The following is a 14,519-nucleotide window of genomic DNA, read 5'->3' as shown; positions in this document are numbered from 1 at the left end:
TCAGTCGCGGAGAGCCGGGATGCTGTGCAGGGAAGGATGGTGAGAGAGGAGCGGGAGGGCGGCCCGCGGGTGGGTTCCGCAGGCGGGCGGCCTGGGGCAGCGCCGGGCGGGCGGGCGGGAGGAGCGCTGAGGGGCGGGCCGGGCCGGGCCGGGCCGGGCGGCGCTGCCGGGCGCCCGCCGCGGCGTGTGGGTGGCTCCAGGCGGCCGGTACCCAGCGACAGGCGGCGAGGTGGGAGGAGGCTGGCGGGGCGGAGGAAGAGGAGGAGGGAGCGCGGCGGTGCAGCGGGGCGTATCAGCCGGTGCTGGACTATGGTGCGGCTCGGCGGGGGCTGACACGCCGGCAGCCCGCCCGCCCTTCCTCCCTGCCGGCTGACAGGCACGTGTGGGATGTGAGACCTGCCCTCGCCGGGGGAGCATGAGCTGTGCCCAGGCCGGCATTGTCCAGGTACGAGAGGCTGCTGCCGCCCGGCCCCGGGTGAGGGTGGTGGGGCGGGGGCGGGTGCTGTCGGCTCCCAGCGGAGAAGTGCGAGGCGGGATGGAGCTGGTAGCGGCCTCGGCTCCGGGAAAGGCCCTCCCTGGGGCCGGCGGGATGCGGTGGCGGGTCGTGGGTGTGCGCTGTCACCGTGCCCGGCTGCGCGGTGCCGCCTTTGTGCCTCGGAGGTCCGTGCGGGATGGGAGCCCCGGCCGTGGCCGCGAGCGCTGCCCTGGGCGGGGGGCGGTGAGCAGAGGTCGCTCTCCGGGGAGCTCCTTGGGCCCCGGTGGGATACGGGCTGAGCCGCCGGCCTGTCGGCTGAATTCCACTAGCGACCAGATAGTGTAGAATTATGATGAGCGACGTGCCGGCGGGGATTGACATCATTTGGGGATGTAGATGCACGCAGGCGGTGATGAAGAGTCCCGTGCCGAATTTTTGGTGGTTATGTCCTTTCCTTGTAAAAGCAGAAGCCCCCAGTTTTGGTTCTTGGCTCCCTGACAATGCAGCAAAATTTAAAGCACGAACTGCTCCCCCCCCACTCCCCCCCCGGTGCTCTGTTGCTGTAAGCCAATCTTGTGACTTCGTATTTTGGTTATTACCTTGTATTATTATGTAACAGCATTTTTTTTGTTAGCAATTAAATAAAATAACTTATAAGTATGTTAAGAACATTGCCCTAGCCTGTAGCATTGTCAAATGCTACGTTTCTCATTTTGCAGCCTGCATAGATAATGGGTTTGCACTGACACGGGCAGTACAATTCATTTTGTTCTCTATTGCATCGTTTCCCGTGTATTTTTCTGTAGTTGCAGAAGAAATCACTTGGCTTGGGCTTGGATTTTTGCATCCTGCTGTTTGGAGCTGCAGTAGTGCTTTTTCTTTTTTTTTTTTTTTTTTCTTTTAATATATATGCTGCACTCAGCAGAAGTGCGTAGTGAGACTGTACAACAGTCAGTCAGGCTGTGCTCCTGTCCCCGTGTTTACCAGCACCACTGTCGTGTTCTGTGGGGCACCTAGCCCTGTCTGAACAGGGTAGCAATTAGGGGCAGGGTGCTGCTGTGCCAGTGGTGGCACATAGCAGGTGGTCAGCTGTGCCTTTCTGATTAGTGCTCATGCGAGGATTGCAGTTATTACAGTAATTCATTTTGGCTTGGGGATTCATTTTGAAAATTTGGATTTTCCACTAAGAAGGGATTATCATTTCTCTGTGTAGTACGTGTGTTTTGTGAAGAAGTGGAGTACGGTATGTATCCTGGCTGCTCTCTCTGCTTCCCTTCTGTCTGTCTCTGAAGTGCACACCCAGTTTGGACAACACAGGTGCAATGTTGATTTTCATGCTGGAACCAGAACAAGATGTAAAAGGCAGCACACACTTAGTCAACCTACACCACTCATCCTGTCAATGCAGTCTCGGTCTAGTACAGGGGAAAAGAGTATGTGTTCTTACAGAGGAAATGTGGGATCTGTTTACTTGTTTGTTTCAGGGGGGTGAGCAGGGAGTTGGGTCAGAACAAAGAGTGGTTGATGGCCAGCAGTTGTGAGCAGCAGCAGCATGCGAGTTAAGAGTGGAGGGCATGTTTTGTCACTTGTGTGATGCTATCGCTGATGTGTTTCTGACTTAATGTGACCTGACCTGTGGACTCCTAAACTTTTGGTGTCAGTCAGCTTACTCATTTGAAACCAGAGCAGGCCAGAGCATGAACTGATCCACTCAGTGATTTTATCAGGAACTATCAATATCTGAATGTGATGCTGATTAATTTGAAAGCAAACTGTGTCCACATGCTCAGAACATCCTGAAGAATTCATCCCAAGTCCATATGCTCTGTATTTTACGTGCATTCTAATAAACAATATGTCCTTACTGTTTTCCAATAAATAACTGGCTAAGACTTGTTACTGAGGTGCATTTTTCAGTGGCTTTGTGTTTCATGTACATGGCATGCGATCTTGCATCCTTTGCCATTGTGAGATAATCCCTGTGAAGCTTCGTGAAGTTTTGCACATGCTGTGTCAGATGCTAAGTAGCATTCATTCAAGGTAGTGCTAAATCCTTCTCCTTGTCTCTTTTTGAATAGTCTTCTTACAAACAATGCAGTGACTTGGAAAAATAGTGCGAGTGAAATTTAGCTTATTAGCTGCCTTTTGAAATACTGCAAAAGATGTGGCTGTGGTATTGTGGGGAGGATTCAAGTTGTGAGAGTGATGGTGTTGGACAGTTGGTGTTGGGCCAGGAGCTGTTCTAATAAAGAGGATAGGTTACCTGTGTTTTAAAGCTCTTGGATCTGCCTTGTGGATACAGGGGATTAAGGTTGCCCCTGTAGTTTCACCTCTGAAAGATGCTTGTAAAAAATACCCAGCAAAACAGCCTCCTCATTTCCATACCAGTTGCAAAGTTCAAACAGAAGAGCTTTTAGTAATTAAAAAAAGCAATTCCAAAATATCTTCGTTTGTGATGATAGATTTTTCCAGAGAATGTAACTCGTCCTCATTATGACTTTTGATCTTTCTAAATATCTCTATGGTCCTATGTCTTTCCCTATGTAGTTTCCTCCAAAGTTAGGGGTACCCACAAAGCCTGGCTTCAGCATGCATAGATCATAGTCCTTGTAGGCCTCTAGAGACAGGGAGGAGAACTCAAGCTTTAAACAAGTGCTCTGGCTCACTTTCCCTTCTGTTCTGTAGATGGGGTGCTTGCCAGCCTAAGCCAAAATTACGCTTTTGTGAGCAGTGCCCCAAACAGTTCAGCTGGGTGTCCATATGTACTTTACATGGGTGGATGATGCCTGCAGCTGCCACAGCTTTCCAGCAGGTACAGCTATGAACCATCATTGCACTGGGAGTCACCATCACCTCAGATGCTCCCTTGCCTCCAGTGGCACCTGTGCTGCCAGGAATGTTGCTGTAGTGTTGGCTGTGTCCCTCAGACTGGCTTGCAGCAGCTGGAGGATGATCCTGCCCATACGGGTTTGTGTATCTGCCTATTAGCAGGAAAGGGAATTGTGACGCCCCCTTTTCTTCAGGATGTCTGTTGTTTGTTTACACTCAGTGGCTTTCTCGGTTTTGGCAATAAGGAGATGAGTCAGTTTTGCTTCTGTTTAAGGCTTTTTTTACCCATTTCTCCAGTAACATTTCATGTGCTCTTGTGATTCTGCAGTGGCTGAATGGCAAATACTGCAGGCATTTGGTTTAATTCCTTAGAAGTGTATTTCTATTGGCCTTAAGATACCATGACCATTAATTCTAATAAAGCTTAAAACTGACTAGATCCTATGTACTTATGCATTTGTCCTAAAACACACAATACTTTGTTTTCTAGTGGTAATCTCAGAAGGGTGGGGGTCATGCAACTCAGAAAAAATAAAAGTGCAGCCAGTAGCCAAGGGGAAGTTATGATGCCACCTACTTTAGTTGATTTTTTCCAGCTGAGATTTGAGGCCAGCAAGATGCTTAGGATTAATTAAGAAGAAATGGCAAGGTTCTTTGATGCAGGGAGCCCAGGGTCATTTTCCTTACAGTTAATGAATGGTGGCTAGGAAGCTATATAATGGGCTTGTGATTCAGTCTTGGCCTTTTTTGGTCAGCTGTGTCTGACTAGGGTATCCTGTTGTTAGCTCTGAAGTAGGAAGTTTGGGTTCTTCTTCTCTCCTTAGGAGATGCTGGGACTGTCCCTTGGCAAGATGATGTACTCAATCTCAAATATTTATGGAAAATGGACCAGAAAGACAAGTCCAAACTACAGGTGAAACGGGCTGTTGTCCCGGGCAGCAGACGGCTGGGGGCAAGTAGCTGGCTGTGGACTGCTTTTGATTTTGCAACAGGGAGGAGCTGGGTTGAAGCAGGGCAGCAGCTGAGCAGGGTTCCCTTGCTGCAGTACCTGTTGCAGCTCCCATTTGTCCTCTCCCTCCAGTGGCAGCAGCAGCAGAAACCACTGTCAGCTCTTCAGGACTCTCCCTCCCCAACTTTCCACTAATAATCTCACCCTCCTTTTCCATGAGTTCAAACAGCCTTAGCTTGATACCAACTCCTCATCCTTTAGTCCAGAACATTGCCTATAATGCAGATAAACTGTGAGCTGGCTTGGGAGCCAGGGTGGAGTGATAAGGCAAGCCGTTTCTCTGAGATTCTAAAACAGGGGGAAACCCCGGTGCTTGTGTTTGAAATCTCGAAGTCGGTGATCAGCCGTGTTCCCCAGGGAATCGCTGTGCTCTATTGTATTGCAAAGTTCTCTGAGGACGCAGCAGTGCAGGCAGCGTTCCCTTGCTGCAGAGCAGAAGGTCTGTGGGAGAGAGCGTGTGCACAGCAGTCAGGAAACCTATTATTGAGACCTACGCTGAGGTTTCATTTTATGCATTTAGCAAAACAGGCTTGCTCTTTCACACTTTCCAGATATTTTTATATTTCTCTGCAGATGCTTGTAGAGCACCAACATTTGTTTGGTTTCAAGCCTGAATTAAAATTCCCAACCAATGTCTGGAGGCAAAATCAAAAAGGCAAGTATTTCTTCCAGAATTAAAATCCATTTAAATTTGAGAGTTGTTAACCCATTAAATAGCAATGGAGTATAGAATATATCTTGGACTGAGTCACTTGTGTTTAAAATGGAACATGCTCTAAAAATAAATGGTTAATTGCTTCAGTGTAGTCAATACGGAATTTAGAGATCACTGACGGAGTGATTTGTCATCCATCTCCATAGCAGGAGTCATCTGGGAAGTCTGTGATGTTGAGGGCATTTGTTTCTATTACTACCTTTTAAAGTAGTTTTGTTAATGACCTCTTGAACACTAGGACTGAAATGTGTCATGTGGTAAAATTAATTTTTCCATTTTATAGGAAAATGTGTGCCATGTGCACCTTCAATTGCCAAATCAGGTTCCTCAGGTCCTAAAATGCATGGTTCAACAGGCCTGTCTGTTTTTTTTTTTTGTTAAAGGAAGCAGGAGCCTGCTGTACTTCTGGTGCAAACCAAATGCTTTCACACATCTCCATGTAAAATTTAGGATGGCATCCTGCAAGCTGGAGAAGATCTGATGTTGTGCTACTCACTGTATACAGAGAGGAGGATTGGTTAGGAATAACTCCCTGAAACATGTGTAAGCAGAAGAGGTAGAGCAGGAAAAAGTCTGCTTTTCCCAAGGGTAGAAGGAGAGCAATAGAGAGGGGGAAATTCTTGATAAGATGGTCAAACAAATAATTATTTACTGTGGTTGTATGGAGCAGGGATGGGTCAAGGAGCTTCTCTCTGGATCTTAGGAGTTGCTGTGACTTTTCTTCCTCCCCAAAACAAACTATCCTGCCAAAGTCTGTCTCTTTGGCAGCATGTACATTACATGTTACACAGATTTTGCTAAGCTAGGTAAGAAGCCTTGAAGTTGGGCATAATCCAGATTTGCATGTGAACTGTATGCCTGTTATAAGGCTCCTCCTAAACTCTTTGAATTGCAGTCCTTCTAGCTGGACACAGTAACTCAGGTGTGTGGGACTACCTGTCTGGGCATCTGGGCACTATTACAAGTGCTTGACAAACTACTGGGATGAATGTGATTATCTGATGTCCCCAACCTGGGCATCTTAAAGTAAGAGATACTGTCTTATTCCAAGGTCTTAATACAGCCTCAGGAAAATTTAGATTTAGCATTCACATTTTAATGCAGAACATCTGTCAAGTATTGGGGTATTTGTCAGTTGTCTTTAATGATGTGTTAAAAAAAGCCATGTAAGAGGCCTTAGAATTTTTAATTTAAAAAATATATACACTTTTCTTCAATGAGGTATGTTTCGTGTGCAACTGCATGATTGCCTTAAGAAGACAAATAAAACACCAGATTTACTCTCTGCAGCCACATCTTGATTTAAATAGCAATGTTTAGTTGCTACATGCTTAACCATGAAAAGTGGGGTAAGCAGATGAAATATTTAATCTTGGAGTCAGAACACAGATTTCCAATATGATGCGGTTCAAGACTCATGAAATGCCCAGTAGCCATTGGGTGGTCTCCTGTCCTTGTTTGCAGGCACATGAAAGATGTGTAGAAATAAGGAGTAAGGACTGTCCACAAATTCTTAATTTGCCTAGTTTGACTGCACCATGCTCTCAAGTGGTAGCCAATGTGAGGCCATGATTCAGAAACATTACATACGTACCCTGAGTCACAGGCAAGCCATGATGCTGAGATAAAGTGTTACTGAGTTTGGTTTGAGCATTGAGAATGAGCAATGCTCCTTCTAAAGTTATTTGGAACTTTTCTTGATGAAAGACAGTGCTACAAGGCCTCTGATTATTTTATTTATTTATTTATTTATTTGTTTGTTTATTTATTTATTTACAGAACTGAGTGTCATAGGGAAGCTAGCTGTGTCCTGTGCCAGCGTGAAGCACTGACATTTCTTTCTCATTACTTGAGCAGCAGGCTAAAGCAGAAACAGCCACAGAAATCATTACCCAGACCAGGTATTAAGGACTAATGAGCTGAACGGTATTTTCTTCTCCATTTCTTAGGCTAGAAAATTATTTCAGTAGAGAAACACATGGTCCTGTGGTAGACCCCTTTCCAAGAGCAAACACTTTGGTGGCTTATAAGGGTCAGGCTACCCGATTTACCTTCCTTTTTGTTTCCACTGCCTAATGTTCCTTAAGGATTTTGCTTTGTGTGTGAAATTATCCAGTTTTTATGTGAACAAAGCTCCCAGTAAAGAATAAGATTTCTCACCTGACTCAAGACAGCAGTTCTTATGTTGGTCAGGAAACTGCATCCTGGTGTAGAACATTTCCCACTCTTGAAATTTGACTTTGCCTTATTCTTTCATGCTCCTCAGAACTGTCACTCTCAAAGAATCCTTGCTGCATATATTCAAAGACTCCCTCTCTGCACATGTGTTTTCATTCTCTTTGATAGTCTGTTTTCCCCCTTCTACCTCCTGCCTGCTCAAGAACCAAGTGATTGCAAAGTACTGTTCTTTGCAATGCGGTTTGCTGCACAGGTAGCATTGGTCATGCAATTTCATGTTTCAGATAATTAAAACATGTTTAATAACTCAGACTAATTCTCCATACCCAATAACATAATGTAGGCTAAAACCTTAGTATGTGTATTTGAGCAATTATGTTAGGGCATTTAATTAAAAACATGTATCACCTAATTGTATGTCTCTGAGTCCTTAAATATTGCTATCTTTTGCATGGTGCTGAGAGGCTACTTGCTTATCATAAGGTGCTTAGGGCAATTTACAAATTAGGTTTTACTGTTGCTGGGCAGGGAATAAAGAAGTTTTGGGATGTGGGAACAAAATCACAAGCAGGAAATGCAGCAAAACTGTAGCAAATGTGTGGAGAAGTGTTCTGGGTGCCTCTGTGTGTTCAACTTGGCAATTGAGTTATTGAGGTTTGTGTAGAGGTGGAGCCTACAGTGTGTGGAAGAAGACAGCATCTTCTAGAAAAGGAATCTAAGGAGCAGCTGCTTGACTTGCTTGTTGGAGCCACATGGTAATTTTTTGACATGTGGGCCATATTGTCTTATCCATCTTGGAAGATCATCAGAAGCCCAGGGAAGTTGCTGTGGTACTTCTAGAAAGGGGCAGGCTGCCCTTATGCCTCCTTTCCCTTTCCCAACCCGCCCTGTCTGCAAAGGTGACTTTTTAAAGTTTGGAATAGAGGCAGTGGCTCAGGCCAGGCTCCCTGCAGGGTTTTTTCAACCTTGCACCATCACGATCTTTCAAAAAACCCCTAAAAATGTCTAAGGCTCTGGGTGGAAATGAGTAACAACTTCCCAAAAGATAGGAAAGAAGTTGCTTGATTACAGCAAAAGGATGATGTAGTGCTGTGGGGGAGAGGTTGTATGTTTAAACCTCTGTTTGGAGTGGGAATATAAATCTTTCTGGTAGAGCCTCTGCTTCTGTAAATATTTTAGTTTCCTAGTTCTTATAAGGATGATTTTCTAATGGTTATAAAATGTGGATTTTGTGCATATGTGTATGTATTATTTGTTGGGAAGAGGTTTGTTCTCCAAGTTAAATATATGCCTGGTTTGACCTATTTTTTCCCAACCTAGTTCTGCCAGCACTGCATGTGCACACGTGATGTTTCCTGCTGAGGGAGTCCCGCTGACCTTAGAGAGACAAGGCACCTTAGGAAAGCTGGTGTGTAAGTGGTGGCAGTGGTAGTAGGCTCAGGGTTTGCATGAGATGGGCTGTCAAGCTGGCTCAGCGAGGGGAAGATGAGAAATAGGGTGTTTGAGGAGGTGTCTGATTTAACAGCGAATTATCTGGCAGCTCGGGAAGGGTCGTGAATAATATGCTTGGCTGACTTGTGACCTTGTCACAGCAGGTCTGAGATGGACAGGAGATCAGTCTACTTGATGGCCTTCTAATAACTCACTGAAAACCCAGTTCATCGGCTTTAGCTACCTGGACCAAAAAGGATATAAATGCAGCATTGCTAATCCAAATAATCCTTGTGGGACCACGAGAGGGGGCATCCACATGCTGAAATGAAAAGTGATAAGAGGGCCTTAAGCAAATGAAGATCTAAGCTCCTAAGTGTACACGGCATATCGTGAGCTTACTAGCTTATATCCAGGACACTATAGCCATGTTTCAGGCAGTGCTGCACCAGAAAGAGAGGCATGACAGATTATCTTGAGTTGGCTGCGTGAGACTGGTTTATGTGCAGGGCTCTGCTGTCCCCAGGACTTTTATTCCCCATGTAATGAAGGCAAAAGTAGCTTGCTGCATCTCTGCCCCCTCATGTCATTGTGCCCTGGATTAAATGCAAAACTGGTTAACAGTGCCTGAAGGGAGGCAGGTCCTCAAAAGCAGGAACTCTGAACTGGTGTGTTGGATAAGGCGTGATGTTCCGGGTGGAGCTGCCCTCCCCAGGCAGGGTGTTACTATTTCTCTTGTACCTGATTTAGATCTAGGATCTAGATCTGAGACTTTCCAGGAATGTGTCCTAACAGGCAGGGAGCTTCTCTTAAGTGTGTATGAGTATGAGATGTGCTTTACATGCATCTGGCCAAAGTTGTTGTGTTCTACATGGAACATTTGAAGATTCATTGAGCCAGAGAGCAAGAGGGAGCATAATTCTGCTTCAATGGGTAGAGGGGGAGTTTGTGTGTGCCTTTGCCAAGAGCTGGTTCTGGTGTTTTATATGCAGAGTAGCACGTGGGTTGTCAAGACTGGTGTTTCTGCGATGCACAGGAGCAGAACACAAGGTTCCTGAATCCTCTTATGCTGAGAGCAGGACTCAGTAGCAGTGAGTATCATTTTCAACTTCAATGCCTAAATTTTGCATAAGCCCCATTCTTTTGATCTGGCCCAGAATATCTATGTTCAGTCTTAGTCTTCTGAACTGTTTTTATTCATGCCTCAGTGATGCATCCAGTGGGAATATGCATGTTCATTTGGCTTGTTTTATGCAATAGTTTCTTCAATGGAATCCTGGTAGCTAATGGTGAATATGAAAGCTTTCAAATATGAATTCCCATGTAAAGGGATACTGGTGTAATTCAGTCAGAGCTTTGATAAGCTGCATATCATATGTGATAACCTCAGAGGACCTTGGATCAGAGCCTAGAAAGTTGTTCGGCTCACCTCTAAATTTGAGTGAGAAGATGGAGAGATTACTGAGAAATGCTTTCCCAGGTGCCCCACTCAGCCAAACCACTGTCTTTCCATAACCACTTTCCTTGATTCTCTTTTCATGGATTCTGATAGATGGTAGAGTGGGAGGGAGACTTTGTAGCTGCAGAGGTCTCAGTTGGACTTCATGCCAATTCTCATTAGAGGAACATAGTTAAAACTGCAGTTCATGAATAAAATAAGTTTGCTCCCTCTAGGAGCTTTTGAGGGTTTTTTTTTTGTTTTCTTGTTTCCCCCCACACATGTTCTTTAAAGGAAGCAGGAGGTAAAAAACTTTTTCAGCCTAAGTCAGCAGGCAAATACTGCATCTGCTGGAGGTAGCAAGTCTTCTGCATAATGAACCAATTTTATGTAATTGCTGTGGAGGAAAAAAAAAATCCTGTTTTAGAGCAGAGAGGGCTGGCATTGAGAAGACTGTTTCAGAGACTGCTAACCAATTCTGATGTTCCTCCAGTGTTCATCCCTGCAATGCTGTCCTGCTGGGCTTGCCCAGCTTCAGGTGTGGTTCAGGAACTTGGAGCAGCCCTTGGCAGCCCTGCTGAATGCTGAGTCACCGGGAAGAGATGGAGATACAAATAGTACTCAGATCTGTGCAGCACTGTTGCATTATTTGCTGGAAACTAGAGACCCCCACAAATCACAAGCAAGTCATGAGTCGTTGATCAAGATTGGTGAAATAATTACAATTCTCATTTTCTGATAGATAGCTGCTTGAGTAAAGAGCTGAATTTGTGAGCTACTATATGAGCTACCATGAAGCTACCTACCAAGCCTCTTAAACCACCCCCGTCCATCAAAAACTCCATATATTTTTATTTGCAGGTATTTTTGGGGAATATGTGTCATTTATGTGTAGACATTGCATCATCCTTGTTTTGATGACTCCTTTCTTTGGATTCTCTTACTCCCAGTGAAGACAGGTGACCTGGCAGGAGCAAATCCAATACACTGCGAACATGCAGTATAATTATCTTCTGGAAGTAGTTCTGGAGCATGCATGTGTGGGAGGAGGGGAGGCATATTAAGTAGTGAAGCTGCATGAAAATTTGCCAGTGGAACAGTTTTCTGTCAAAAAAAAATGCTGTTTTAAACAGAATCAAAATGTTCCTCATGAGAATGTGTTTGTGCTGCAGCTGGCAACTGTTCAGAGGATCTGGAGCCCTGCAGCCTTGTTTAATGATCAGATCCTGTTGGGAGAGATCAGACACGGAGGTGTGGCAAGGTGGTGGTTGTTGTTATGTTTCAGCTGTAAGGAAAACTTCAGAATGCTTCGATTTCCCACAGTGCAGAGAATAAGACTTGACCTACCCTGCCATTTACTTATACAGCCCTTTCTTAAAAATTATCTCCCATCTCCAGTGCACATCATTAAAGTGCTGTACTATTGTATTTACTTCATGGAAGCCTGGGGCCCATGTCTCAGCTTACGCCAAGTTCGTTTAAGTCACTGATCTTGCACTAGGGATGCATTTGGCCCATGAGGTCTTAAAATAACTGTGGAAATATTCACTGCATATTTATGTGGGACAGAGACCACACAGATTTCTCAGTTTGCAGTTTTCTAACGCTTGTGCACTGGAAAACAAAAACACATCAGTGAGGGAAGCCCGTCCACCAAACATACAGAGTTGCTTTTTGGCTTGACAAGATCACCTTGAACAGGATCCCTGCTCCCTTTTTGAATTCAATTTTCCCAGGTTAGATTCAAATGTTATGCTAGTGAGTTTCTCTTTTCTTCCCTCCTGACACTGCTGGGAGCAATTTTTTTTTCTTCTCGTTATCTCAACTTCCTTCCACCTGACAAACACCTTTTTTATAGCTGTTTGAGCCTGTGTTTGGGCTTTCAAGCATCTGGTGCAAACTAAGTATAGTGCTACTGTTTGGCCCCTCCTGGTTTCAGTGATATTGAGGCCTTCTTATTTTTGTTTGCAAAATGGCCTGTATTTTGACACAGTGGGGTTGTCTTAGGATACAGAAAAGGCCAACTCTCACCAGAGTGTTCAAAAGTGGTCCTCATCAAGGAGACAAATTTTGGCTTCCCATCTTGGCTTCACTTCTCTTGTGGCAGTCAAACTAGCCACTAGTGCGATGGACAGAAAAATGATGGCTTCAATTAAAATCTTATACTTTTGTGGTGATATGTCTTATTCCTTCAAAGACCTTCACTCTTTGCCTTCTGGATTGCTCTGGTGTGTTGAAGACCATCCTCCAGCTGTTTAGTTTGGCAAAACATGAATGTGGAAAATGCATTTCTTTAGTGTGACAGTGCATTTTTTTGGCAGTTGAGCAGTTCCTTGTTCAGAAGAAGCTGCTCAACAACAGCAGTTTGTCGTCTCCTAAGATGAAGAAAGGGACAGTTAATGAATGTTTTTAATATCCTGAGATTATTTCTGATTCTGTTTAGTTAACAAATTCCTTGTGCTTGTTTGCTAGCCCTTGCCTTGCATCTTGTGTGTACAATTACCTTTCAGTCTCCCCCTGGCCTGGCACCTCTTCTGCTGGATGGGGGATTGGAGGGTATCTCTGCTGTGCCTCTGCTTCCCTGGTCAAGGTATTCACATAGCAGGAGGTAGAACTAATCTTGAAGTGCTCTATTAGCTGGACAGAAATTGGAGGTGTCAAACCTTTAGTCTGTTGACAGATGATGCAAAAGAGAATTAAAAGAAGCTTTTTCGCTGTGCTTAGTCTTTTTCTAGGCTGAGTACAGATAGCCAAGTATACATGTAGGAAAAAATATTTTGAAAAGTTCTTTCTGTTTCCTTAGAAGTGTTCTGCTGTCTATGGACAAAAATGGGAATCTTTCAGAGATCCTTGTCATGCTCTGCCACAAATACTTAGCTATTTTCAGTGTATTGACCCAAAATTTTCAGGTACTAAATGCTCTTCTAGCAGGGATGTGATCCCCCATAGGAATGTTATGTCAAATCTGCCATCCAATCATCTATGTTACCTGCATTCTTCAGGCCTCGCAGTTGTTTGGGGCTTTTTTCTTTTTTAGTTAATTTTTTTTTCTTAAAGGGAATTTTCTGTATTTCAGTCTGTGCCCATTGCCTCTGGTCCTATCACTGGTCACCACTGAGAAGAGCCTTGCTCAGTCTGCCTCACTCCATTCCACCAGCTGTTTATGCACATTGATTAGATCCCCTTTGAGCCTTTTCCTCTCCAGGCTAAATAATCCCAGTGCATCTTTCTGCTTCTCTAGCCACTCTTTTCTGCATGTTAGTCATTCCCTTGGGTGAAGACATGCATTTGTGTGCCTGCATGGTGAGCTGTGTCAGGGAAGTGACCCGGGTTAGAAGTAACCAGTTATTTTATGCTGTGTGTTTTTAACCCAGAGTGAGGTCTGCTTGGCTGTTCCATGAAGGCTTATGGCAATGCAAGCAAACACCAGCAAAGACCGGGAATAAGAAGTGGGAGGAAGGCAAGGTGTTTTGTTGCAGTGTGATGCCATTTCCTGTTTCACCTATCCCAACCCCCTAGATGTGCCAACCTCTCCTTTCCCCTCCCCCTGTCCCCGGGCTTAAAAGGAGATGGGACCATGCAGTCTGGATTCTGTTGGGAGCTGTTACAAGATTCAGAGGTCTGTCATCCTGGAATAAAACTCTGGATTAAAACTCTACGGCAGAATCCTCTCCTGTTTCTCTTCACCGTTGCCGGAACCTTTTCCACCAGAGGTAAACTGAGTTCCTCCTATGCCTGGATTTGTTCCGAGTGCCCAGCTGCAGCACCCAGCTGGCCAAAGGTATCTCTGAGGTGAAACACCACAGCTGCCGCCTTTGGTCCAGCAGCAAGGGTCAGACGCGGCCAGGCACATCCCACCTGGTAATATTGGGATTAATATTCCATAGTGTTTCTCCTTGTGGAAGTGTCAGTTTTTACTGGCCTAAAGTGTTTGTGACAGTCGTCACCTGGGTGGACTGTGAACAGATGTGAAGGCCTAAGGGTAAAAATCTTTGGTCTAGACTTACTAAGGCAATGGAGATGGTGTTTTGCAGGGATTTTTGTCTGCTGTGAGAAAAAACATTTTTCTGTATTATTTCTTTAACCTTACCCCAACCATTTGCTGCTCAGAAACTTTAACTGCTTGAATTTCTTTGGATTTAGTATCTTACAACAGAGATCTGCTCCATGAAATCTCCTCTGCATTCCTTTCAACCTATCTATACTTCCATTGTATTTGAAAATGAATTTCACAGCTCAAGTAGCTGTTGCATTAAGAATCACTTCCTTTAGGATGTTGTGAACCTGATTCCTACTGCTTCCTCTCCTCTCCCCTCCCCTCCCTGCCCCTTCCCATGTGAACTTCCTATCTTCCCTCAGCTGTCTTTTATTCTTCCCTGAACTGTCTCTTAATCTTCTCCTCTGCCTTCATCTTTGGTACCTGTATACCATCCTGCTCCTGATT

The 14,519-nt window shown here is 44.8% G+C and overlaps 1 protein-coding gene across 4 annotated transcripts in view; it reads left to right on the top strand.

The window, feature by feature from the left end:
* Positions 1–318: 318 nt before the first annotated feature.
* Positions 319–14,519, top strand: part of HECW1 (HECT, C2 and WW domain containing E3 ubiquitin protein ligase 1) — a 253,036-nt gene continuing 238,835 nt past the window's right edge. Inside the window, exon 1 of one of the 4 annotated variants that reach the window (XM_066557176.1) lies at positions 319–445. In XM_066557176.1, the coding sequence (XP_066413273.1) occupies positions 416–445 (30 nt within the window). In that variant the 5' untranslated portion in view covers positions 319–415. The remainder of the gene's footprint in view (positions 446–14,519) is intronic. The other 3 variants (XM_066557193.1, XM_066557201.1, XM_066557186.1) reach the window with 3 other exon arrangements.

The sequence above is a fragment of the Molothrus aeneus genome, chromosome 1 (assembly GCF_037042795.1).
Source record: "Molothrus aeneus isolate 106 chromosome 1, BPBGC_Maene_1.0, whole genome shotgun sequence".
NCBI lineage: Eukaryota > Metazoa > Chordata > Aves > Passeriformes > Icteridae > Molothrus > Molothrus aeneus.
Note: the sequence above shows the minus strand (reverse complement) of the source record. Positions and strands in the feature narration are given on the sequence as shown.